General features: G+C 42.3%; 1 protein-coding gene across 2 annotated transcripts; it reads left to right on the top strand.

Moving 5' to 3' along the window:
* Window positions 1–126: 126 nt before the first annotated feature.
* On the top strand, window positions 127–10,487 carry ndfip2 (Nedd4 family interacting protein 2). Of its 2 annotated transcripts, none has more exons than XM_008304543.1 (8): window positions 127–347; window positions 3,873–4,101; window positions 4,360–4,478; window positions 4,992–5,079; window positions 5,426–5,550; window positions 7,068–7,134; window positions 7,251–7,356; window positions 7,532–10,487. In XM_008304543.1, the coding sequence occupies exons 1-7, from the start codon at window positions 321–323 to the stop codon at window positions 7,352–7,354; spliced, it is 759 nt and encodes a 252-aa protein (XP_008302765.1). In that variant the 5' UTR covers window positions 127–320; the 3' UTR covers window positions 7,355–7,356; window positions 7,532–10,487. The 2 variants fall into 2 exon arrangements, with proteins under 2 accessions (XP_008302765.1, XP_008302758.1); XM_008304536.1 differs by having other exon boundaries at window positions 128–347; window positions 4,360–4,490.
* The last annotated feature ends 17,213 nt before the right edge of the window (window positions 10,488–27,700 follow it).

Raw genomic sequence — 27,700 nt, 5'->3', positions numbered from 1 at the left:
ACTAATTAATTACTTTTTACCAAAGTAGTAACTAACTCGTAGTTATTGGTATTCAGGTGCCGCATTAGTTTGATTTTGAAGAGTCCTGCTGGGAGGTGCGGCCTCACAGCGGCTCTTTGACTCCGTCCGTTTCTCCACTAACTGACTCTTCCTCGGTGAACTGAGCGCTGCAGCCATTTCTCGGAATCCGTGTCTCCAGCCCCAGGTTTAAAACAACCGTCTCCCGTCCGTGACACAGACCTCGGACTACACACAAGTCAGATTTCCCCCCCTTTTGTGTTCTCGGCTGGCTTGCCTGCCAGCTGAACGTCGTCGTCGGGATGGACCCAGCAAGCCGATACCAAGTGGTGAGTGAACCACAACAGCGCCTGCTAGCTCGGCCTGTTAGTCTCAGGAAACAAGGCCTGGGTTTAAAAAAAATAAAAATACAACGCTAAGTGTTTAATTAAAAAAGTATAAAACGGCAAAGCATAGCCTGTAAAATTACCTCTGGATGTTTACCTCTGTGGCGTTTCTTACAATTTCCCCTCAAATTGTTTTGTTTTGGCAGCTAGCCTTTAGCCAACCAGCTAACGTTAGCATGTTAGCTAAAATTAGTCACGTAGGCCGTTCAAGTTAACGTCATTTAAACAATATTACACACTTAAAACGCACTTAAAAGCCACTTTCTCTTTGCTAACAGCAAAAAAGCAGGTTAAATAGCACGGCTGTTGTCAAGCTTACACAGGTGCTGACTAGCTTAGCTGTTAGCCAGTGTTAGCAGTGGGAGTTAATTAACTGACTAATATCTAATGCGTTTTTTTTTGACAAGTCATTTGGCTAAATTATAACTTCACCCCGGTTAAAGTGGCGTCTTAAAAGACAGCAACAGCACTAATACGTTACTTATAACACAGTAACTACTTAAGTATGACTTGATATTTGCCTTGGCAGAAATACTAAAATTCTTTCGTGAGTTAATGAGACTGAAACTTCTGCTACCACTTCTTGTTACAGGCAAAGCGGACATTGAACACATCACCAGCCTCTTCATGTGGCTACTGTTTGTGTTAACCTGCTCAGACACGTGCAGTTTGTTTGTGTTATGAATGCATTATTACGTATGTACATAACAGACTCGTAAAGTAACAATAGTGGCTCACAAGATAAAGCCCGCTTTGTTGCTCAGATGCCTGTGATTCTGGGTTTATCACCTATTATCCCACAGTGTGAGCCAAAGCAAATCAGTGTCTCACTTTCCAACCCTGAACTAAGAAGCAGCAGGTTTTTTTTGTAAGAACAACACAGTACAGGCTGATCTGTATAGTGGATTCTCAAGGATCATGTAGATAGTGGCTGCACAGGTCAGCACGTTCAGCCCAAACTGAGGAGTTATCTGATGTTGTGGGTAGCCCAATCTTCATCTCATTGTGCCTACTCTTTGCATTCGCCGTGTTTTTTTCCTAAGCAATATTTCTGCACGTACAGGCCACTGCTGCTTCTGAGCAGGCCTGCATGAGTTTTGGGTATATTTGGACACACGAGGAGGCTTGTGGCTATGTTGTTAAGATCTTATGTAATCCCCTGTGCGCGGGGGTGTGTTATGCTTTGTCCTTGATTCTGAGCCAGTCGTCAGCCTCATTCACTCAGTGCCTTGCGCGCCGACCCTGGGATAGTGGAGGTTTAAAGGCTAGTTTCAGTTCCCAAGATTTTTTTTTTATAGAGGTTTGTCTGTATGATGTTGATGATGATGATGATGATGAAATTTCGCTATAACTATGACTGTTTTCTTCAAAACACTCTTCTGATACGAGTCCCGTTTTACTTATTATTAGTTTTAACTGTCATTATTGCAAAAGGTTTTTCCCCTGGTTGGAGTGTTTTTAGTCCACAGCCAGATAATCGATCATGGAAAATATTAAAGTTGGTGATTTAACCTTTCAAACGCAATGTTTATTGCAGTCAATCAGATCTGAGAAATAAGTTGGGGAAACCCCCACAACCGCAACTAGTTAACTTGAAAAACACAACTAAAATTAGTTTCAGCATTTAGTTGCCACCAAATGTATTTTTTAAGAGATCTTGCAAACTTGAAGCTTAATGAAGGTAGGGAAAAGTTAAAGGAAGAACGGTTGTGATGTTGTGTGTGTCCACACAAGCCAGCATAACAGTACACTGATTCATCTGAACTGAGTTGGACATTTTGTTTTCCGTTTTTGTGCCTTTGTGCCCGTGTGCTAACAACTCTCAGGCACTTATCCTTTACTGTGCTGTTGAGGAATTTGCTTTAAGGCTGTGAACAAGCTGAACTTGCTTATCCACCTTGGGACAGCTTATGCTGATCTTTGCTTTATATCTGCAGTATGACGCACAGTCAGTCTGTGGTTTTTATCTGCTAACACTTAGTGACACGGCGTTGTCATAAGATGCAGGTCTGTAAATAATAAACACACAATCTTACACCTGTTGCTGAACAAAAATGTCAACTTTTGTCGGGGTCAGTGTCAGCTTAATTGATATTTTTGAATAGAAAATTAGCCTGGAGCTGTCTGGGTAACGTTAACTTTCTCAAGGGCACTTTGATGCTAGTCACAGAGGAGGTCCCAGATTCCCTGCGAGCCATTCTGATGCCACCGTGTCCCCATCACCCCCTCTGTAATTTCAGAAGGTGTTTGGCTCTTGGGTCTGACAAAAATCAATCCACTTCAATGTGTGGATGACTCCGTCAGATGTAGCAAGGCCCGTCGCTAACTGTTTACATGTGGATCGCTTTACCAAAGACCTTCCTCTGTTGACATGTCGATCCGGCCTCCAATGTCGGCGCGTACAGTGTCAAACATTCTGTTGAGGGCAATTGCTCCTACCCCTCCACTGCAGACAAACACTAGCAGTAATTTTACTCCTGCACATGCTTTGCATTGTGCTGGGATAACGTTGTAAACCTGCATCTCCGGTGGCAGCTCGACAATAAAAGCCCCCTCGTGTTTTGACAGTTAAATGCTCGAGGAATTGTTCGGTTTGCATTGGCAGTAATTTAACACAACTCTGATACGAAGCTGCTACCAATGAGATAAAATTGTGCTGCATCAAATACACGTATCACTTCTTGTGAGTCCCTCATGCTTATGTAAGCAGTCTAAATGCAGGGTGGGGAATGGCGCTAATAAAAACTGTTACATAGAGAGGTAATTAGTGAAGATAACAGCAATCTAAAGCTATTGCAAAAAAAAAATACTGACCAAAAATGGTTGATTAAGAATCAGGTCTGAAGGATGTGAGAAAATCAGACAACCAGCTCAGTTCTGGTGGAAGGAGCACAATATTTTGCAACTTAAAAATTAAAAACATCTCCACAAACAAGTTGAAAGAAACTGAAACTCGTAATCAGACAAAGTTATGAACAATACTTAACATATGAGGGAAAAATATCACCATATGCTGTAGCTGTGCCCACGGCAACCCACTCATTCAGAGTTAAAATACAAAACTGAAGTTGCTGACTTACAAAAACTCATGATTGTTTATTTTGTTATATAATAAAAACCTGATGCTGCATTCAGCAAACAGTACACGTCTGACAATACTAAAATCTCCAAAATGCAGCTAATGATAAACAACTTGACTGCATACTTGTCTGCTTTCCTTTCTGCTTGTTAACATCTTAATCATATGGCGGCTACCTTGACACAATCCTGCGTCAGCTCACATGAAGTTAGGTCCTCAAATTTCAGAAAGCTGCACATTCTGCCTTGAACAAAGTACAAGATTGGTGCCAGTTTCAGAAATGTGGGACAGTGTGAGCATTCCCCTCGAGCAGCCACACTTTTTGGCTGACTGATCAGCTGATCCGCTTGTGCCGACTCAACTAAACCGCCTCTCGTTCTCTCCTTCAGTTGCACAATGAGGACGACTCTTCGGAGGCCTCCACCAGCGAGCAGCAGCCCTGTACTTCTGCCACAGCCCAGGCCAGTGCATCTGGCCAGAACCAGAGCCAGGCCCAGGCCAGCCTGACCCCCGACCCCGCAGCAGGGGAGGCATCGGGCTCAAGGACTCAGGGGGAGTTGGATGCACCGCCACCTCCTTACGCCTCCATTGATCTGGGAGCAACCGCTGCGGCACCTGGTACTACTTTTCATTTTGCCTACTAATTCCTAATTCTTCTTCCGAAGCGTGGCTACATGCTTCCAAAAATAGCAACGAGAAGTCAACTCATGGAAGTTTGCGGCAACTACTGGGAGTGTTTGTACCCATGAGTCATATTGATTTCCATGACGACATCACCACATTACTGGCAGCTAACTTAGCTCTACTTAGATACATCGTCCGGTCCCATTTCTATCCTTCGAAACCAAGCCTTCTCTTCCTCTGTTGTTTCCACAGAGACTAGTTTCCAAGGTGACTTCCCAGTGCCTCCGCCCTACAGCGTCGCCACCTCACTGCCCACATATGATGAAGCGGAGAAGGCCAAAGCAGCCGCCATGGCTGCCTCCACAGTGGAGGTGATGCCGCGGGTAAAGAGACACTCACGTGTTCTGCTTTTTTAGTCACATATTCTGCCATTGATGCATTTGCAATTGAATCTTCTGGTCTGTATTCTTTAAGTGTATGTCAGCTGGGTGAGGTTTACTTGTAAGCGTGTCAGAAGAGGTTCATGTGTAGAATACTCCACCCTTCTGTTACGTCAGACATCAACAAATGCTTTAAGGCTTTAGTTGGGAATTTATGGTCTCTTTGTTTTACCAGCTTTGGCTGTTCCCATACTAAACCTCTTCCACAAGCTAAAGTACATTAAAAAAAAAAAAAAAAGTTAACCGGCTTTGACATACCGGACAGCAGCTATTGTACACAACCCACTGTTTCAAAACCCCAGAGTTAACTTAGAGACATGACTGGGCATTTTTCATGTACAGCAATGAGTGAGTGAAGGAAGGCAAACATGTTTTGCAACTCATCTATTGATTATGTGTAAAAGTTGTATTAACCTTTGTATGTGTTTGTGTCTCCGTATAAAGGATGATGAATTCCCTCCCAGAGATGATTTCAGTGATGCTGATCAGCTTCGAGTTGGAAATGATGGAATCTTCATGCTGGCCTTTTTCAGTAAGTCTGTCTCATGTTTTATTTATTTGACCAAAAAACAGCCTTCAGCTGCAAACAGAAAAGGGTCAGAGGCACAGTTTGTTTTGACAAGATTGTGACACACTCTTCCACTACATGTGAATGTTTGACAACAGAGTTGAATAAACTCTAACCTAAAATCTGAATGAGGTCGTGTTTAACAGGACTATGATTAACATGATTATCTTTCATTTGCTTCTTTATCAAGTTGCCCTCATCAGCCAACAAATATTTCCTTGTATTTCCCTAATTTTGAATTTTACATGACAGACTAAAGAAGTGTTCCTGAGTACATGATGACAATCTGTCTCTATGTTTGTCTCTTTAGTGGCCTTCCTCTTCAACTGGATCGGGTTCTGCCTGTCCTTCTGTCTGACCAACACTATTGCAGGACGCTACGGAGCAATCTGTGGCTTCGGCCTTTCCCTCATCAAGTGGATTCTGATTGTGAGGGTATGTATTTTCAGCAGCAGCAGAGCATACGTGTCATTGAGTGAGGTTACTATTATATTTGAGGGTGCTGGTTAAAGCTGGCTCTGACAAAACGTCTGCACTAGGCAAGTCTTTTTCATAACAGTTTATTGTGTGTCTGTCAGAGGCGGTCAGCTCTGAGTGATCTGCAGCTCTGGAAACATCTTTTAAATGCATCCGATTCTAAAAGCATTTGAAGTTTTACATTTCATTAGTTAATTGTCAGATATTCAAACACCTCAAAACAAAATGTGGGATTGGTATGACAGTTTGACTAAGCACCGTTAGACCTGTAGCACACGCTGTTATTAGTACAAACTACAGAATCTAGGACACCGGTCATAGTTTTAGCAACAACATGCATGACCTAAATTAACTTTTTTTTTTCTTCCACTCACTTTCAACCATTTATGTAGGTATGAAAAAAAATATAGAGTGATAAATAAGTCAAGGCCATATTGTTCTTACAGGTGTTGCATCTAACTTGATCATGAAACTGTACTTAGATTGCATTTTACGTGGCATTAAAAAGGCTGTAGAAAGCTGTACATCTAAATTGGCAGAACAGTTTTTGGCTCATTATGTCAAACCATCTTACTACAGAAGTCCTAATCATTATCATTTTGATCAATCTTGAGATCACACCTATTTACTGATTTTAGGGACAAAGCACATTTTCATATTTATGTAATCTTGGCGCTGCTTGTACTCTCATGTTGTGCTACACTCCTTGGCATCAAAATAAGACTTAAAAATGGTTGTTCTTCTTATTCAGCACATCTCCTTCAGGCCAAATATAAATCAAACTGCACCCAAAACTCCTCACTTGCTGAATATCTGCTTATCAATAGACACTACAATTTACCAATGGTCCCCAACACCTCACATGCAGACTGTAATAGATCCAAGCTGTGCACAAAGTGTCTCCACTCAGTTATTACTGCACATGCAATTCAGACAGAAGGGTAACCAAAAATTACTTTACTCTAATGTCAGATTTACTCCCGTTCTATCTGCACTGGCTGTCTTCTGCTAGCAGAGCCATGAACTAGCAGGGCACGTATTTTAAACATCAGTATCTGTCGATCATGTTCATTTAATTTAGAAAAGCCAAAATCATATTTGTGATTAACATTTGATTAAATGTGCATCTCTACATCCAACAGACAGTCCTCAGTGTCACTGAGTGTCATAATCAGAAGCTCAAAAAGAATCTGAAACACTGCCAGAGAACATCACTCAGAATGTTTCCAGCAGTTTGACAAGACAGAGTGAGAGCAGCCATGCAGATGTACTATTTGTGATTTGCTTTATTAGAAAGCTGCAATGATGAGGCCTTCTATAATCTATCAGTTTTCTTTTATCCAGGATCTTTTTAATCAGGCTTATCTTATAATTGAGCCAGTTAGACTCCCTGCTGTACGAGTCAAAAATCTTAGGAGAAGCTTCAATATAATTTCCCTCTGATAACACTGTAATACCTTTTCCTCCATGTCCAGTTCTCGGACTACTTCACCGGCTACTTCAACGGCCAATACTGGCTCTGGTGGATCTTCCTGTTGCTTGGTGAGTACATTGCACTCATTAATCTTTCACTGTTTTTGCTGCTGACTCAGTTCACTTTCACCTTAATAGCGAGGTCTTCTGTTGTGAAGTGAGTAAATAATTCCCTCCCTCCGCAGGTCTGCTGCTGTTCTTCAGAGGTTTCGTGAACTACCTTAAAGTCCGCAACATGTCAGAGAACATGGCCACCTCCCATAGAACACGCCTCTTCTTCCTCTACTAAAGGTATAGTTCACACAAGACAAATTCCATCAAACTCTCCAATGCACTCCTAAAATTAAAGTTTGAGATCTACGATGTCGTCACAGCTCTAATATTTCTTCACCTTCACATTTTTAATAAGAACCGACAGCCTGCTATATTGCTTCTTGCCCTAATCAGTGGATCTCATTTCCCCCAGGTTCCCACGCCATCACCATTCCTTTTCAATGTGAAGTTCCTTCCCTCCCCCTCGAATGACCTGACTGAGGAGCCTTGCAGCGAAAAGAGGAGACGGGGAAGGACTGAAGGAAAGAAGTAGGGAGAAAGTGTTACCAGTCTCATTAAAAGCATAACGCGACTCACTCTGAAGTCTCCACTTCTGAGCTGAGCTGAAAAATGCGTCTTTGATGATCAGATCTCTTCCCTCCCTCCCTCCCCCCAACTTTTTTTTTTTCTTTTTTTTGTTTTTCATTTTCCTTTGATTCAAAGCTCTTCACGGTCTCCTGGATCGTGTGAAACAAACACCAGTCCAGCTTCTGCGTCATGTGTCTCAAAAGCAGGAGAGCTGTTGAGATACATGACTTGAGGAAAATTTAGGAGTTACACTAAGCACAATGAATTTCACTCACACAAATAACTCATTATTAGTTCGCGTGTTTGATGACATTACGTGTCCTTTGTCAAACAGGGACCGCAGTATTAAAACTAAACGAGAAAACCTCTCGCATTTGGAATTTTAAAACAGAAACCGCGTAGGAGGTGGCGACCTATTCTGAGCCTTCAAATTCCCCCTCCAACTTTGTCTCCAACATTAGCGACTAAGTAGAAGTAAGGACTCAAACCAAGTGTGTTCATTTCATGAATTTCTCTTTGACCTGTTGCACATTACAATATATCTTAAAACAGTTTGAAGTTTTTGCCATTCCACCTCCTTAAGTTCAGGTTGTTTTGAACAAGTCTTACATTATTTGTGACGTAGCATTTTTACAGTTTTGCATTGTAAATCCTTATTCACATCTCAGCCTCTCTTCTGCAAAAAATAAATCAGATTTAGCCGAAGAGAGGTGAGATCGGTGAATGCATCGTCATCTTAAGGGCACGCAAATGCTTTTAAGATATGCATAGATCAGTTTACATATCACATAACCTGATGCTTTTATTCTTTTTAAATCAAACGCCCGATCCCTTTTGCTTACAGTCACCAGACGTGGCTCAGAATATGTCACAGGACAGACACCAGCTTAGTATGAAATAAAACTTTCTTGCGACAGCCAATCGGTTAAACAAGCCCTGATCATTGGACTTTCAAAGCACCAACTGAAACATCATCCTCTCTGAGCATTTGAACAAACGTTTGAAATCACAAAGTTTTTAGAAAAATCATGTCAGTTTAAAGGAACCAGCTTGTCGGAGAGACGGATTTATGCTCGCTAACGGTTCTCCAGAATCTGCTTTTTTCCCCCCTTCCTTTGCCCTTTGATAGTAATTATCATGCTATGCCTATGCAGAAAGGATTTTTTATCCATCCTGACATTTTTAAAAAAAAAAGGGAGGAATACATTAACCACTGCACTGGTTGCCATTTTCTCAGTCTGAATCAAAGAAAAATGAAAAGAATGTTGCCAACACACCTGCTTCATACTATTAAACCAAAACCTAATCATTTGTTCTGGCCATAGGTCGCAGCGTACAACAAGTTCATCTCAGTTCATTCAGCTCTACAACACTGACTGCCATCTGGCAAAGCAGTATCTGGAAGCGACAGAGGAGCTAACTGTAGATCAAACAGTGTTTTTAGGCCACACACGAGCTAGATCCCTACAAAGTGGCCCAAAAGCAGGCCTCATATGCATCTCCTGCTTCGGTGCTGTGCAAGTTCCATAATAAGCATTTTACATACGGTGCAGCAACATGCCAGGCTTGAGTACAAACTCTTCGGAGTACAAGAGTCTTATGCAATTTACCCTATTGTGATGACTTGCAACTATTGTGGGTGTAAAGTCCTGTGATACTGAAATAGACGTAGCTGAAGACTTTACTAATCGCAGATTGAGATCCAGGTGGCTGTCAAAAGAAAAGCCAAGGTGCTGATTACACACACACTTGCCAACAAAACGATTTTAACTACCAGTAAATCAGAGGAAAACGCAATAAAACCTGCTAAACGGTGACTGGTTCTGCATGCTCTGCATGACGTAGACAAACCCAACACACGGATCTCTCTCTGGGATTTCAGCTTTTATGATTAGATTAAGTTTAAAAGAAAAACAACTGCTTCCTTTTTCTTTTCACGGAGTGAGAAGCGTTCGGTGATGCGACATTGATCCTGTTATTATTAGAAGAACAATATCAGCAGACGTTGTGGTTTCTGGGGGAGTGTGATGAAGTCAGGGGTTACAGTCCAGTGTGAATGGAGCATGAGGAGTCTACGAGCTTGTGCGTCATGAAAATGGAGCCTGACTGGACAAAGTAAAAAAAACCAAAAACCAAAAAAAAACAAACATGCTTTTTGATTATTTTTGTCATCCAGAAAATGAAATGTATATACCAGCTTATGCCAATTCATAATATTTGCACTTTGAAGAACTTGTACAGTATGATTTGTGAATCTGCTAAACTTGATGTGGGGGTAGAAAAAAAGACAAAAAGTTATCTTAGCCATCCAAGTTTTTCAACTGGAATTCTTAAATCATCCCAAATGGATAATTTTGCCTTTTGCACTTTTTATTTTTCAAAAATGATAATATTGTTATTGTGTGTCTTTGTTTCATCGCTTTTAGCCTAAACTGTGACAGCTTGAGTATTGCCAAACTTCTTCTTTTTTTTTAAAAAATCTCTTTTGACTGGTCATATCCCACTACAGCCTCTTTCAGCAATATCAAGATCTTTCAGTGAATTAAAGCTCTGCTGCATGATTTATCCACCAGAACGAGTGGGGGTAATGTTAGGATTAATCTAGACATTTTTTTTTTTTTCTTTGTAAATAAGTAAGGAGAAAAAAAAAACCCAAGACGGCAGCCAAACTATTTTTTTTGTCCACAATACTCCTTGTTACATCCTCTAAAGCAGTTGTTATGCATTTATTGTAACTGGAATTCAAATGACAGACGATGTCTTGCAAAAAATGCCAATAAAGTTCAAAAGCCTGCCACTTACATTTTTGTGTCGCATTCTGTTTGCACACATTTCAGACATTAAAGGACATTGGGGAGATGTAAAAGCTGTATGATAAAAGATTTGACTTGTTTTGTAACTCTCAGTCTAGCTCGTATTTACGATGGAGCATCCTGGGTTTAATCATCGGTGCCCACATCATCCAGTCAATCATCGGGCTCCTTCCCTGCTGCTGCCGCTGTGCTCTCAGAGCCAAAACTGTCCTTCAACCGCCTTTCATTTGCAATTCTGTGTCGTATTATCTCCCCAGGCCTTCACTTTTCTATTCACCGAAGAAGAAATTACCTGAAAATGTAACAGTTTCTATTTAAAGATTGTTTTGCCATTTTGTGGTGTATGAGTGCACATTTGCCACGAAGGGCAAAGAAAGTTTACCCAGGATAAAAGAATGGGACGTAGTTTAGTCAGGGTCGATACCAATTACTAAGAAGGCAGACCACCAGTATTTGAAACTGATATACATTTATATACATGAGTACAAACACCAGCAACTGAAGAAGAACTATTCAACATGTATCCTTAAGTTTTAAAGTGTGTAGCCAATAAGATAGCGCCGACTATAGGTAGAGAGGCATCAGAACAACAGTTGCAGACACTACAAGTGCTTAGTTGCACTTAGTTGCTGCTGTGGATGCCTCTTTGTGTGGCAAGGAATATAAAAAAGATGTCCAATTAGTTTGAAATAAATCAACCCACTCAAAAGAAATCTGGTGGTGTATGTTTCCATGACTGGCTGCCCTACCAAGTCAGTCCGAGTGTGGTTAAAAACGAGGCCTTTTTGGACAGATGATTTAAAGATCAGAGTTGTTTGGCCACAGCAACAGTAGTCATGTTCAGCACGGATCAAAGGCGGCTTTCCAGGAGAAGAACCTCACCAGCTGTGAAGCGTGGTGGTGGAAATGCCGTGGCTGGAGGCTGTTTGGCCGCCTCGCAGACTGCGCAGCTCGCCTTCAACGATGATTCAACTTTAAATTCTACATTATATCAGAGTGCTTGAAGATAATGCGAGGCCGTCTTTCTAAAAGTACGACCTTTCGACGGGATAATTATCCTAAGCGCAGCTGCAGATCCACAAAGGAGCAGCTAGAAGAAATGGAGGGTTGCGTAACGGCAAGCCGATATCAGACTAGTTAAGGGGCAAACGTAGCTTCTAGTGTCGGCTAACACTAGCATTTTAGCAATGCAAGCAAACTGATAATAGAATTTAACTCAAAGCACATGGCTGTAGATTCTTAGCCTGTTGTCAAATCTTTAAAGTTGTATTTAAGAGTCTGTGTGTACAGAACTGAAAACAGCAGATGGAAACTGCATGTAAGTGGTCGACCAAAACAGGGACTTTACATGATGACTGAATTTCAAGAGGCCTATAAATATGAGTGGAACTGCAGACTTGTTTGTCGCTTCAAATAATGTCATTTCATCCATTATTGATTTAAAAAATACATTAATCTCGAACAGTCATCCTTTGAAGTCCACATCCTGAGTCCTTATGCCATTGTGAGTGCCTTCAACTGTATTTCTCATAAAATTGATAATATTGGCAGCAAGAACTGAAATCAGTGTCTGTTTTCAGTTCATCCACTAGATGGAGCCAAAGATTTCTTCTAATAATCTGTTGCAGTGGTTAATTTGGCAGCTCAAACACTTTTCTTATTTGGGTCAAAGCTCTTATCAGTGTCACATATCTTGAAAAACTCTTTCCATTTCTAATGATTTTCCGTTAACATCGCTGCATATCCGTTGCCCTTTTTTTCATAACTCACAACACTTAAGGACACTCGCGGGTCGTCTGTAGCCTCTCTGACCAGAAGAAACGACCGTCTTTTCTGCTGACACAGAAGGTGAGTTTGCTCTTTTCATTAGAAATCTTTATATTTAATTTAAACCTCCCCGAGTGTGGAGCCTCCACAATACTGCTGAAGCATGGAATTGCAGGACTATTAGAGGTGTCTCTTTGATGACTATACATCTTAATTATCAATAAAATCTAAAGTATTCTAGAGTATTGATTTTCCATTTGATGACATAGCTAGTTTTATTGATGTTCTGATATCTTTATTTTTATGGTCTAGTTTCTCAAAAAGTCAACTACGCTATATATGATTTGTGACCCATTTTACTGTCGTAGTTTTATTGAAGTTAAAATGGCGGTGTGACCTAACCGCTGATCCGAGTTCAGCGGTCCCACTTGAAGAGGCTTGATAAATATAAGCCAGAGGCTCTTTAGGACTGCTCTGGGAGTGCTTCTCGCTCTCTGCGAGATCAATGTGTTCTCACACCCCAGTGCCTCAGGCTATTAACTAGGGCCTCTCTCCTCACACAGCCGCCCGTGTTAACATCTAAAAGCTTGGTTTTATGTGAGAAGACACCACTGGTCAGGAGGCAGAAAAATCTGTAGATCATTAAGCGGTTCACTGTCAGCTTAAGATCACACCAAGCTAGACAAACTGTGCTCACTGTAACGTTTAGGTTGCAGCCCAAACTGATGATCTGATCTGCTCTGAAACTAAGAAGCAGGAGGTTTTGGTCTTTCATCACAAGTAATCTTTGTCAGATGGGGAGCTTTAGTAGAGTGTTAAACAGGTACCATCCATTTCCCCCCTTTGTCTTTACCATGAATCAAGCCCTGAGGCAATAATCTCCAGCCATTTTTGATCGAAATGGGATTTTCTAGTATTTAAATTACAATAGCTGGTTATATGTGAAAGTCCACAGCCATGGAAGCAGCTCTGTGAGGCCACATTATCATGCTGCTAGACAGGAATGGTTATCATGCTCGTCATCCTGTTTTAGCATGCAAGCTTGCTAACAGTTGCTAATTAGCTCGAGACACTTTGATCACACATCAAAGTGCTGCAAGTTTGCCCTGTAAAAGCTGCTAGGTGAAAAGATTCTTTAAAAAAAACAAGTCTGTTAAAAGTAAAAAAATTCATCTTGAGGGGAACATAAACGTCTGCACCGACCGACGCTTGTGGCATTCATGCAGTAATTGAGATAGTTTGGTAAAAACCAGAGGAAGGGCCAGATGACTGAGTTACATGATGATATATCACCAGGAACCATAAATGTACAAACATTTGGGCCAATCCATTTAGTAGATATTGAGACATTTTCTGAATAAGACACAACTTTGATCTGCTGCCATTCAGTCGCCAACATCATCATCAGGATTCATCCTCTGGGGAACATCAGTATCTGTGCAAAAGTTAAAGAACCCGCTATTTTACTTCTCACCTTGTTTACTTAAATGCTTCATTTTAGCTTCTGTCTAATAAGAGTCCAGTCAGATTGGTCAGCTGGCCCGGCTAAAGCAAGTCTCCGTACCTCTGAGCATGCGTGATTACCCCTTGTTGTGTTGTCAGTGTCGGACATTTAGCAAATTATGTTACATATCAAAAAAAGACTGGATTTGAAATGAGGTTGTTTGTTTCACTTGGTAAGAAGCAGGGTTTTCTGTGGAAGAAAATAACTTCCTTTGCCGTAGATGCTGAGCTTTGTAAATTTGCAGACCTTTGACATGCACAAAAAAGCAGCTACACAACATACTGGAAAAAATGGAAAACCTATAGAATATTACATGGGCTCCTTAATGTCAATGAATTTAAAAGTTATTGATAACTGTCAGTGTTTAGCAAATGGTGCATCAACCTACAGACCCCTAGAACCACATGATGTTAAGATGTTTTCTACCTCAAACGCCTCATCCTACCTTGAGCTACCCTCTAAAGCAGGGGTCTCGAACTCCGGTCCTCGAGGGCCGCAATCCTGCAAGTTTTAGATGTTTCCTTCTTCCAGCACACCTGATTCACATGATCAGGATCATTATCAGGCTTCTGCAGAGCTTGATGATGAGCTGATCATTTGAATCAGGTGTGTTGGAAGAGGGAAACATCTAAAACATGCAGGATTTCGGCCCTCAAGGACCGGAGTTCGAGACCCCTGCTCTAAAGAGTATCTTCTTGAATCAACATATATACCAGGATCTCTACAGATTGTTAACCTAAACCAACAAACTGTGATCTCACTATCAGAGCACTGCCACTCTCTCTAAAGCCTGTTAAACAGCAATAACTGACTCATGTCTGGTATGGGGTATGTCATTTCCTGTTTCACCACAAGGAGGCACTGTCTACACACATTCTCACCACCTTACAAGTCAGAGCCTTGCACTAAGTTCTCGTGAACTCACAGCTCCTGGTGCATCCTATATTTATGGGAAAAGATATCCAGCTCACATCGCTGCCCTCTGAACTTGGGAGTCATGGATAACAGTGACATCTGGTGGCAGATGTACTAAAATGGAGCCCAGTAAAAGTATATATCATTTCTCACCATTCTCTGTTTTGTTCAGGAGGAGAAAAAAAGACTTTACTCAAAACCAAGACTACACATGAGCACTATCCTTGCTGTGAGAAGTGTATGCCAGACCACATTTTTCTGTGAACTGTGAAATCCTTGAAGCTACAAGCTGTCTCCTGCCTCCTGACAGACGGGGCTCAGGTGTTGCTCTTCACTTCCTGTGTAAATTATACACCGGGTTTTGATAGGTGTCACATTAGACACAGGATGTTGTTCCCCCCTCGGTGTCTCTCTTCCTCTGTCTTTTTCATGTCGCTGACAACAGCTATGTGAGCTACAGCTGCCAGAGCTGACTCTATGACAGCAGCTTGTAATTCTACGAAACCAACGATAGATTTTTTTATCTTTCCTTTTTTTAGACTGCAATTCTTAAGCATTACGTTCAATCATAAATAAGTGATTTGTGGACTTTTTGTCAGTCTGTTTTTTTTCTTCTTTTCTTGTTTAAAGGCTTCAGCATGTTTGACATTTTGCACAACATATACAAAGTGTTTATACGTGCCAGAAAACCTACCATCATCAGAATAAAATAACTGTACAGACAAAGTGATTGGAAAAAAATGAGATATGTAAGAATTATCTCCACCTGTTTCTGTGTTATTAATGTTTTGGAAACTTACAAATACAGTAAGTAGGCATGGTTGCTGACTATTCCATAAAATTAGTAAGTAGGTGAGATTGCTGATTGCTTTGGAACGTTATGAAAGCTTCAGTAATCATACCTATTTAATGAATTATAAAGTTAAAATCATTCAGCAAGCTTGATTGCCGACTGTTTTGTAAAGCTAAAATACATAGAGGTCAGCGTGACTGTTGACTGTTTCTAAAAGTTATAAATACTGTTGGATGGCTTTCCTTGTACCAGCGACTCCCACTAACTCGTAGGTCATGTCATTTCGACACCTGCTGAGTCACATCTTGTTCATCCTGCCCTGCCTCACTTCCACGGAACGAGAAAGTGACCAGACCTCTATGTGATTATTCATAGAAAACCAAAATTGTCAGATTATACCTGCAAGGTGGCGCAGTTGGTCGCACTGTTGCCTCGCAGCAAGAAGGTCGCCGGTTTGCATCCCAGTGAGGACTCCCAGGATCTTTCTCCTTGGAGTGTGGGTTCTCTCCAGGTTCTCCGGCTTCCTCCTAAACAATCCAAAAACATGTTGAGGTCAATTGGTGATTCTAAATTGTCTGTAGGTGTGAATGTGAGTGTGCTTGGTTGTCTGTCTCTAAGTGTAGCCCTGCGATGGACTGGTGACCTTCAACCTAAGTTGGCTAGGATAGACTCCAGCCTCCCCGCGACCCTCGTGAGGATTAAGCGGTGTATAGATAATGGATGGATGGATGATCATACCTGTCCCTAGAGCGCAAATGCTTTCTCGAACAACGTCAGCTCTTTTGCTCAGTCGGACAATTGGAAATTTGGTATGAAATATCAATGACACTCCCAGAACAGTGTTAATATGGAGGAAGAAAGCAAACTCTTGTGCTTTAAAGATGCTTCAATTCAGTTACTTTTACAGAAATAGGCAAGTGCTACTCAACATCCATCGACTTCCCTTAGAGATGTAAATGATTATTTTCGGAAAGCTCTTCCTGTATAGGCTTTCTGAATTAACTGAAGGCCTGCAGCATCGATGCAGCCAGAAACCACAGTCACACAGAATTACACTTTGAATAATAATCAGCATCCACCGGAGGGGAAAGCGACTCTGAAAAGATGAGTCAAGTTAAAAAGCCTCACTGCTGCACGAAATAATGACAGTTTGAACCCTTTCACAGATATTTTGGGTATTCTGATATCAGAGTGAGAACTGTATACTGAAAACAAAATCGGATCTTAAAAAAAAAGAAAAAGAAAGAGGAGCTTACGTTGAACAGAGAAGCCTATTCACATAATGGGTTTATGTTCCCTACTCGCCTGCCCCTGGCCCCATTCTGGCCTCCTCTCTTTTAGAAGGCCTTAATGACTAACCCATTTACATAACTCCCTTCCGGTTTGCAAATGTTTCCCTTTATGAGGCCCTCTCCTCCCTCTGAACTCATTCTCTTCATCCTTTCTTGCTCTCCGCCGCTCCGTCTGAATGCCTCTCGCCCTCGTTCTAACCAGGTGGAGCCTCGTCAGGGCCCAGCCCGATCCCAAAGTAAACTCTGTCACATGCGGGGAGAGAAAGGCGGCCAGAGAGCTGCGCTGACAATCTCTGTCAGCAGCATATCTGAAGGCCTCGGCTGCCTGGCTACTGCCGAGTGTGTGCGCGGGCGTGTGGTTAAGTGTGTATCTAGTTCACCGTGCTCACCCGGCTGCTTTCCGGTGTGTGGGTGCTCGACTGATAGCCAAACGCTTACCTTAGCCAAAAAGAATCTGCAATATTTTGTCCTAGTTTTACGAGATTAATCCCATTAAATTACTTGAAAACCTTTAATTTTCAACTAAACTGAGTGTAGTGGGTCCAAGCAATGCAATCCAGTCTTTAAAAATATGCTCATTTACTTGCAGAGACTCAGACAAGAATATTGATATCCCTTTATCACATTATTGACATAAATATGATGGTAGCACCCTTAGCTTAGCATAAAGATGGGAAATAGCAAGCAGACTCACTGACATCTCTTGACATCTTGTTAGTTTAAATATGCACATGGGAATAAAATAACAAGTTGTGTTTTCTATACAGTGGAAATGTTTGTTGGTAACCGTGACGTGTTGGAAAGAAAATGTTTGTGGCCTGATAGCTATTCGATCACACTTGCGATAAGGTCGTGATGGAAATTAACCGCATATAAATATAAGCAACCACTGACTAAATGATCTGATTAGAGACCAAGTCAGTGCATCAGCCCGATCAGATCACAACTTTAACATTTTAACTTTCCATGTAGAGATGGTTTTGTGATTTTACTGAGGAAAATATAAAAAAATCAGTTGAGTGTTTTTGGAGAGAAAGTGCTACAGAATGTACAGTCTGTCTCTAATCTACTCATGTTCAAAGACTAATTTCTCTTTCTGTATGTCTTGTCCACACAAATATTAATTTCTTTTTCCTTAAAACTTAGTCTGCAAATGTGAACTTTTGAAATCAGCTGGTTATCCAATCTGAACAGTCTTCTATATCACTAGTAAATAGTTAATTTGACCAAAAAGTTCTAATTGCTAGCGTTCAATTGCATGTGCTTGGCAGGTGGAGCGTTTTTACTTTCAAGTATAGCACCCAAACAACCAAATAATCTTTTAAAACATGATCCTAATCATTATTTATTTGTTCTAATGACTCAGAGGGTTTATGGTGAAAATACCAACTTAAACAGCCACTTCTTTTGTGTGTGTGCTACATTTACAGTACTTAACCCTCCGTTGACTCACAACAGCAGTCACCCACACAAGAGCAAAGCTTCTTAACCCCTGTGGCAGTAGGTGAGGAAATATGTAATCTCTTTGGCACAAGGCACTGCGGCTTTCAAGTGGGCATGAAACACGGTGTTGCGGAAGAACAGAATGGCTGTGTGTTCTGCTTTCGGCGTTCACATGTACGCACACGCCTCCCTTCATTGAGGAGTCGCTTGCAAACAGCAGGGCCTCGAGGCGTCTTTGGTACGCACAGGAAGAATGGGTTTGGGACGGCTTCCAGGACACATACCTGTCTGTTGTCGAATGTCAAACGCGGGTCTGTGACATTTCACAAGGCTGCATGTACACACCGCATGCACACACTCAGGGATTTGTTTTCACACACGAGTGAAACCCGGGAGGAATCATGTACCGCTTTCAATGTGGCCTATAGGTTACCCCAAAGAATGTATCAGTGGGACATGAAGATCTCTCCAAAGTCTTTGAGCAGACGTGTAATCAAAGTGTGGGGTAGTTCTTTATGGGGGGGAAAAAAAAGTATATTTTCATTCTTTCCTGGAACTTCAAACCCGGTGGACTGGGAGGAAGCTGTTCATTCTTAGTTTGAGGGAATCAAAACTAAGTGCATTATGCAGATGTGTGACATGGTGATGTAGATAAGTAACAGAAGCAAAGCCATGAGTACAAGTGGAGTGTTTCAGGCAGGTAAGGAGTAGTGCTTTTTGTGTGCCTCAGTGTGAACTTTAGGCTTTTTAAGTTTGCAGAACATTTACAAGCAGCTAAAAACAATGGAGGGAAGGGAAAACAATAAAAAGTTGAATATGGGCTCTTTAAAGTTGCAATGTTTACATGCATTACAGGCCAATCAAATACATTTCCAACTTAACAGAAGTTGATGATTAGCTTGTGGGTCATAGGTTTCAAAACATAGCCAGTACAGCACCTAAAGGTCACATGTGGTTGAATTGTTTTTACAACATCTATGTGCACCAAATCCACCTCTTGAGCAGCTCACGTCGCTAACCCGACCCGACGTCACATATCATTGCCGTTAGCCCCACGCTATTTTTTTTTATTTTTTCTTAAAGCCTTGTTTGACTTCTGCATCATTTATCCCTTGTTCCCACATGCAGCGCCGTGTTTCTGGAACAGCACTCGAACACACGTGCGCGCATCGGCACAAGCTCAACGTCAGCAAATATTGACATTGTGCTGCAGATGCCACCTGGTCTGCCAGTTGAGGAATAATATAGCAGCAACACATCTGATCTCAGCAGGACTCGCAGTACACAGGCAAGATTTTAGGCTCTAACCTGAAAGATTTAACATCCATAAATGACAGTTTTTGTTCCAAACAGAACATGATGTGATGAGCAAGACTGATCCAAACAGACAAACACCTTCACCAAGAGCTTAGAATCTGAAACTACAACTTGTTACAAATTGGAAAAATAAAACCCATTTCGCCCCGAGGATTAGCAATAATCATTAGGGCCTTCAGCATTACATAAAATTTAATTGTGTTTATTATTTTCAGCATGCAGCTTCTGTTTAGTTTCTTTATGAAGATAGAAGAAGTAGTCAACTGTGCTCATGCATGTAATTAGCTTCTACGGTGCCGACGATAAAGTGATGTGAAATTGAGTGCAGAAGTGTGTTATCAGCAAACTCAACAGTAGTGTGAGCAACTCGAGTTCCTGCAGTAGTCCCCCGCTTTGTTTTGTGAAAGTGAATGGAATGCTTCTGGACAGTTTGACGTCAATGAGACAGAATGGCATGTGTCACGGTCGTATTTCAAATCATTTGGTCCACACTGTGCAAAAAATGCTACATATGAATATTATGAATATCCTTCTTGCACGCAGCAACATAGCAAGGCTTGTAAAGATACAAATGCGAGAATGGGATGGAGAGAGGTGGCCAGCTGGTGAACACAATGGTCGTTGTGTTCACCAGGAGTAGGGGGGGAGGTGGGGTGAGAGGCACAGAGGGTAAAGAGTGTAGCCTATGTGCTGGAAAACACAGATGTGAAGAATTCCTACGTACATCGGGGCATCTCCAGAAAACTCGGTGTGTTGACGAAACCCAGCCTTCCATTTAGTGTCCAGTGAGCAGCTCACTTTATACCTGATGACATTTCAAGTTTTCAGTGTGAGCTCTCTGGTTTCCGGAGAGACCTACATTCCCTTTAACTCCTTCATGTGTGGAGAGCCTTGACACGTGGAGTCGTGGAACTCCTGGAGAGCGACCTCTTCGTATTTTCACAGTAAACAGCCCCTCCAAAGGCACTCGCTCCCTCTCCTCCGTCTCCGAACAGTGGCCTCCTTTCAGGGCCATCACTTAAGGGCCCTATTAATAATTTGACAAGTTTTCTCAAAGATTAATTACAGCCAGCTTCGAGGCTGCAATTATGCAGGGTGGAGAGACTCCGTAAACCTTCTCCAGTTCCATTTCCAGGCCCAATTTTCCACTTATCAAGATGTCAGTGGGGAGGAGAGGTTGTCTAACAGTCTTTCTGATGCATAGATCCCCATTAGGTGGAAGGAATAAACAGCACTTACTGGCAAATGCTCCCTGATTCCCCAGCAGATGGCTGAGATTGAGTGCGGGCCTGAAGTCAATAGGACTAATCTTTAAAGGCCAAGACAAAATAAATCCAGTTGCATCAGAATTAGGCGAGCGGTAAATCTTCAAGGTTTCTCAGGATGGTAGCGCTAAGGTGAGTATTTCCTCCTGACATGACTGCTTTGCGGCTGAGGAAGATTAAAGCTGCGTTCAGACCAACTTGGAAAAGTGCAGCTCTCATTTAAACAGAGCCGGTCCGGTGGGACGATTGAGCGCTAACGTGGGGGGTCGTCTTTGCGAAAAAGCCGGACCAGGCTCTGGAGCGTGACATAGCACTGCACGGGTCAATCAAATACTTGCTGGGATCACTAGGCTTCATCCTCAGGGGACCAGGATTCTTTGGAAAAATCGCAGAAATGCATTCAATAGTTGTTCAGATATTTCAGCCCGCCATCGAATCCCACGAGCACCGTCACAGACACTCTATCAAATTAACACCCACTACACCCAACAAACCGGCGATCAACAGAAATAATCCCCCCGACAAACTAACAAACACAAGACGCCGCGTTGAATACGTGGATTTTCTTCCCAAGTTCAGTCCCAATGGAGCCAAGTATGTTGTGCAACACTTGAACCATTCACAGCAATTAGTGCTGGAGTCTGACCCACTTGTGCCTCTATATGATGAAGTGCTGAACTTGTGACTGCAGGGTGAGGTGGCAAGTAGCAGCCAGACACCATACATCACCGCTGAAGAGTGGAAGGCTCCTGTCGTCCAAAGCAGATGGTTGGTACCGAGCCAGCCGGCCTTGCGCTCGAGTGTGTTCGTGAGAGTGTGTGTGTGTGTGTGAATGAGAATACAATGCAGTGAGTGTCCCCATGCTGTTGTCTGCCAGAGATAAGAGCCACCTGCCTGTCCCATTCTTCCCTCTGTTGAGTTCAAACAGAGCCCTTAGTCTCACTACAACTCATATACTTTGGTACACAAATGAAGCATGTGTAAACGTCTCAGCAGCGCAAATCTGTCGGGGTGAGCGTATTAATTGTTGCATAAAGACTACAAGTTGTCCTTTTTATGGAGGAGGTTACCTGTTTTGAGAAATGTTGCATATGACATGTTTGAATAAATACCCTGCTGCTATCTATCTCAGATTAGTCTCATCTTGTTTCTATAAATTTACTCCTCCGTGTTAAAACATCACCGTTTATCTACGAGAGAAAGTGAGCGAACTGGAGAACGAGGGGGACGGAGAGGTGAACTCTGAGCACAAAGCCCAGATTGTTCCCTCTCGCTGTCTGTCCATGATAACAATGAGCCATTCATTTGCCTCGCGATGGGCCCTAATTAATTCCAACTTTACATTCTGACCTACAATCTCCCCCCCTGCTCATCCAGTTTTCCCCCGGATCCATCAATTAATCCATGCAGCCAGATGACTTCACCCTTCCATTCTTTTATGTCAAAAAACGATCAAATGCTAGTTTCCTTCTGCACCGTCGAGCTAAAAGACATTTTCTCTTCTACATATTCTACATCTTTAAAGTGAATGCATCACCTAAGGCTGCGCTAACTGTTTTGTTTTCTGGCCAGCAAGCTGTAAAGACAAAGTTGCTGGTCACCTAATTTAAAATCCACTCTAGTTTTAACTCCATTTTGGCCTCCACCAGCCTCTTGGGAAGAATAACTGGCTTTTTAGCTGCTAAATGTTTTGCTATACAATGCAAGGATTGTGTTTTTCTGAGCTGTTTTTCCTCAGCTGCCCACGACGAGCGGAAACAAAGCTACGAGTGCTCAGGCAGCAACAAAACAAAGACCCGATAACCAAAAAAACTGAGCTGAAAGAGACCAAAACACGAAGCGGAACTGCTGAATTGGGTGGTCATCTATTCATTCTGAGTGATCCCTTTCCTTATTTTGCACACAAAGTCACGACAAAAAGCATAACAGCTTTAAGTTAGAACACTTCTGATACGTTGTAGTACACGTTTCAGCTCACATCCACCAACCTGCCTTGTTTCCTCTCTACTTCAGAAGGTGAACTCCTCCCCCGGCATCATCCCTCGGAGAATTAAACTGTTGTACTCAATTGTGGGTAATAAGTGTAGGTGGACGCACCGTGTTATTTTAGTCTTATGGAGACTGCTACTGGAAAACATAACTATTCATGTCAATCAGTTATATAAATTCTAGCTCCGTGGCACTGAAAGCAACAGTTTGATTGCTGTATTCTTCTGCCTCCTGTTTAGAGGTGAATGCACGGTCGACCTACTTCAAAATAGATGTGTCTTGTTTGATAGTTAAATGCTGGGGGTAAAAAAAAAAAGCTACAAGAAAGGCCTGTGCTTCTTTGGTTCTGAGGGACCGCCATCAAACGTTTAAGGTTTATTTTGCAGATCACAGAAAGAAATTTCGCTGCAAACTCTACAACATAATTTCATATAATTTCGAATGTGTGCCCTAAATATGGCAAATTGAACTTCTAAGGACCAGTTGACACCCTTTCCTCCTCATAAAACCCCCAAATTACACTTTAATCTCCAAATGTATAGTCATTTACTTTTAACTTTGGTGCATTGGTGTCCAGATTCTCTGCCACAAATCCTCAACTCCTGACATTAGAGGTGTGAAGATTCTGATCCCTATCAGCAAATCAATACAGGGGGCAGAGACACTTGACATCGTAGCTGCCCTCCGTTGTCTCTACGCAGAGATAGGGCCGGCTGCTACCACCAAACTGCACTCTGATATAAAGTTGCATCGACCACTATCAGCAGCACTGGGACAGATATGATGCTTTTCGTTATGAGAAGTGTCTCATGTGCTGTTGTGTACATTGTGTGCTGATTTATGAGGGAAACAGTCTGCTTCTGAATATATATGAGGGGGTGAAGGTGGTTGAAACTCATAGTGAAAACATGACCTTCTATCAGTAGATATTTGGGTATCGGTCTGCCTACTAATACAGGGTGAGATGTGCCATCATGTACAAATGAAGGCATGTCTGATCCCTATCAGAGCATTTGATGATTAATAATTGTATTTTCTGTTTTGCTAAGAAGCTGATGAAGCGTTTTCCTCACATGAAAAGTGGCTGCATGTCACACAACAGTTTCCATGAGATCACAAGCATGTGCAGGCTTCCTTTTGAGTAAAGATCCTATTTTACAACAGATTTCCCTCAAGTATGGCAACATCTTTCCGACTAACAAGCCCTTAATGGTTAAAAGTGTTTAGCTTTTTATTTTTTTTAACATTCGCCACCTGCAGGAACCTGGAAAGCCCAAGAAATAGTCCTAAAAATGTGGAAACTAAACTGCTGCTCTCCGTGAGAACACAGTGTGAGCTGACCTAGACTGATCTGCGATAAGTCATGATTATAAGAATGCAATTAGTCAGCGTTGTTTTCTCGGTGTGGAAATGTGCGCTCTGTCGACACACATGGAACCTGCTGCTGTCTGATGCTGCAGGTATGAAACAAACTCAGAGCCACTAGTTCCAAACACCTTGTGGAGAAAAAACACTCAGATTACTTTGATTATTGCTGAGTATCATTATTCTTTAAGTTGTCAGTTTTCATGCTCTGATTATAATGGACATTTCATTTCATTGCCTAATAGCAAGATTGCCACCGCAACTTTTATGGATCAGCAACCACGGCGTGCATTCACACATGCAGCCGACCCGTCTGATTAACGGAACAGAGAGCATGTGTGAAAGGGCTTTATGTGCGGATCCCTCCTTCTCTTCCTGCTCCTGCGTCGACACCTCGCTCTGCTCGCCATGCAGCAGCGCACACCTTCAAAATAGTCCCTTTGCCGCAGTCTCAGCCCCCTGCTCTCCCCCTGTCAAACAGAGCTTGGCGCTGTTTCCTTTTTCCTGCCCTACATCCGAAATGCGAGGAGAGGAGTGAGCTGAATTAAGAGGACGGAGGTGGAGGGAAAGGGGAGAGAGGGGTGGCGGAGGGAGTTGACATAGAGACAGAAAAGAGAGAGAGAGGCAGAAGGGGGGTAACGGAGAGGCGAGAGGAGAGAGGAGGCATGAAATGTGTGGGAGGAGAAGGGGGAGGGAGGGAAGGATGGAGGGGGTGTCGGTGGTGGTGGTGGTGGGGGCACAAAATGAAGAACAGAGGCTGCTTTGTCGATAGCAACAGCAAACTTTACGGCGATCATTCGCTGCTCTGGCTGCGCGGCCTCAAACAGCGGCAGCCTGAGTGCGTGTCTGTGTGCGAGTGTGAGAGTGTGTCTACGGCAGCGTGCGAGTGTAAACACGAAGGAGTCGTACGCTGCCTCCTTCCAAGAAACATATGGAATACACACCCGTACACACACACACACACACACGCAGGATATTAGGTTGGTTAAAGAGGCAGTAACATGAAGCTTAGCTTGGCACAGGTAGACCAGATCCTTGATAAGTAACTTCCTCTTTAGCACAGAGGGGATTATGGAGAGGCCAACAAAAATAAGATTATAGACAATATTTCTCCAGCTATTAAAAAAAACATAAGCCATGAAATGATTCTTTGGCTTGCTTCCACTATTTACAGATAACATTTAGAAGACATTACTGGGCCAAATGACTGATGTTTACACATCTTGATATGCAATTGGTGTACACATGTCACTCAAACAGCCCATTCAGAGCGACACAGTGACGTGGGTTAAGCCTGCATCGAGCTGCAAGAGCCGACCTCGTCTCAAGTAGGGCTGGATGTGGGTTGGATTTTGCATGAAAAGTTGCTATTAAATCTAAATAATCTGATACATGAACTCATCCCTGTTTGGATTAATTAGCAGCGTGTGTTTGGACTAAAGGGACAGCTGGCTGATTCAGAGGTTTGGGAGATGCTGGTGATTCATCAGAATTAGGGAAGAATATTTTTTTTTAACCCAAACAACATCCTGATCATTCAATTATTCAATAACATGAAATGAACTCAGTGGACATCATTTTGTGTACTTTCATGTGGCCGATTCAAAGGCGTATGTTATGAAACGGTGATATTCTAATAGCGGAGACAATTAGCCACCAGCTCACGGAAACACTGTCGTAATGCACTCCAGCTCGCCCACGATATCCGAGCGCTGGCTGGTGTGCGTGAATCACAGGAGACGTTGTCATGGTGGCACTTTACAAGCCAAACTCCCACAATGCTTTCAGTTTGCCAACACAGAACTGACAGTCGTCCATGTGACTGCTACAGTATTAAATAGCAAGAACAGCCAAAACACATTTTCCAACATGCCCGCTCTTCACCTTCTGCCTTATTGGTTGAATTAATAACAGCAATTAATCGAATAACAATAAATCAGAGTACAAAGTAGTGGTATATGAATTGTGAATTGTGATGCAGTGGTTTTGAACAAACAGTATAAACAGGTTCAACATGCTGCATCATATTCACATCTGCTGTGTTCTGAAGTTTGAAAGTATTTGCTAATCCCTCAGAGTACACAAACTTTCCCTTTTGTCATCATATGCTGTATAAGCCAAGCAGGAAACTACATTTCCCATAATGCAGCTTCATTAAAGTTTCCCTTCTTTTACAGTCTTGTCTACTATTTTGTCATAAGTTTATGTAAATGCTAAAAATCTCATGTCTAATTTAGTGTAGTGACATTATGATGCAGGTGCACTCGGTTGTTATGGCAACTACTGCTTCCAATGAAAAAAATGATGTCGCTCTCTAAACTCGCAGCATCCTGACCCTGACCCTGCATGTTAAGCCAAGCTTACAGGTCTGTCGCACGTCAAAAAAAGGTCTGATGGCTTTTCTTGTCGAACAACCACCTCGCAGTCTTTTGTGGTTGTTTGTTTTTTTAAGAACAGCGAAAGGTTGTCCTCGCTCGTCTTCCTGGCTGGAAAATGACACTGGAGCTCCCCCGGAGGGACTGGAAAACAAATAGGGCTCGACTGCTTTTATGTCAGCGGCGGTGCTTGAATTTTCAGACGACGAGAAAAAAGAAAAAAAAAAGCTACTGCTGCTTCCAAAACATCAAGGTGAAAGATGAGGAGTGTGTTTTTAAAATCATTCAAAATTACGACTTGTAATTCTCCTTATAGTATTCTTCATCCTAATTGCTGTGGTTTTGGGGGTGATGCTAAAACTGAAGATTTTTGAAATTGCGCATGGATAATTTCAAGCATGTCACTTTTTTTGTAACCACATACTCCAGATGTTACAATGACAAGCCCACACACCCACACAGTGGCAAGTGCTTGACCCACTCTTGGCAGGAACATTGCTTGGCAGAACATCCCCAAACAACCCTCGTCATTGTGGACAGTGTGTGACGGCCAAGTTGCTCTTGAAGCCTTTTTTTTTTTTAGGGGGGGATCTTGTACTGTAACAGGCAAACAACACTGGAGTGAATAGTGTTTGGCTGTGTGAGGAGCACGTACGAGGGGAAGCCGGTGTCGAGCCCCCGGCTCTCTTGAGTGTCCTCAGGTGAATGTTCCAAGTGGAGCAGATTCAAATGAAGCATCGCTGTGCAAATACAAAATCTGGTTGATAATTACAGTGAAATTGGAAGATTTTCAGCCAGCACAGTAACAACAGTGAGCCTCTAATTAGCAATGCCTCATGTCGACATATCAGGTTTGTCTGGTACCAGCAACTTGGAACACCTCATCCAACACATGAGAACCAGCAACCAAAACTTTCTTTTTCTATCAAGTCACACTCGTCTGTCTTTTTTCTTACATAGTAGTTTCCCCAACACTGCTGCTTATTGTTCAACTACTGTCCAATGTCCATTTTGAACATAACACCTTGTCAGCTTGTCGTCAGATGACACAAACTGTCAGCTCATGACACGTAATTCTCCAGATATCAGACTGTCAAGGGGTGATTCTACCTGAGGTGGTACACAGAAAGACACACGGTCTATTTATGAACACATCTACAAATCATGTACAGATTT

This window comes from Stegastes partitus, unplaced genomic scaffold (assembly GCF_000690725.1).
Source record: "Stegastes partitus isolate 25-593 unplaced genomic scaffold, Stegastes_partitus-1.0.2 Scaffold40, whole genome shotgun sequence".
Taxonomy (NCBI): domain Eukaryota; kingdom Metazoa; phylum Chordata; class Actinopteri; family Pomacentridae; genus Stegastes; species Stegastes partitus.
This window is presented reverse-complemented; position numbering and strand designations above follow the sequence as displayed.

Bases quoted from the DNA above. Each gene is read 5' to 3' on its own strand.
- ndfip2 (XM_008304536.1), top strand. From the start codon at position 321: ATGGACCCAGCAAGCCGATACCAAGTG. The intron at 348-3,872 runs GTGAGTGAACCA...TCTCTCCTTCAG, and splicing joins CAGCAAGCCGATACCAAGTG to TTGCACAATGAGGACGACTC. The intron at 5,080-5,425 runs GTAAGTCTGTCT...TTGTCTCTTTAG, and splicing joins CTTCATGCTGGCCTTTTTCA to TGGCCTTCCTCTTCAACTGG.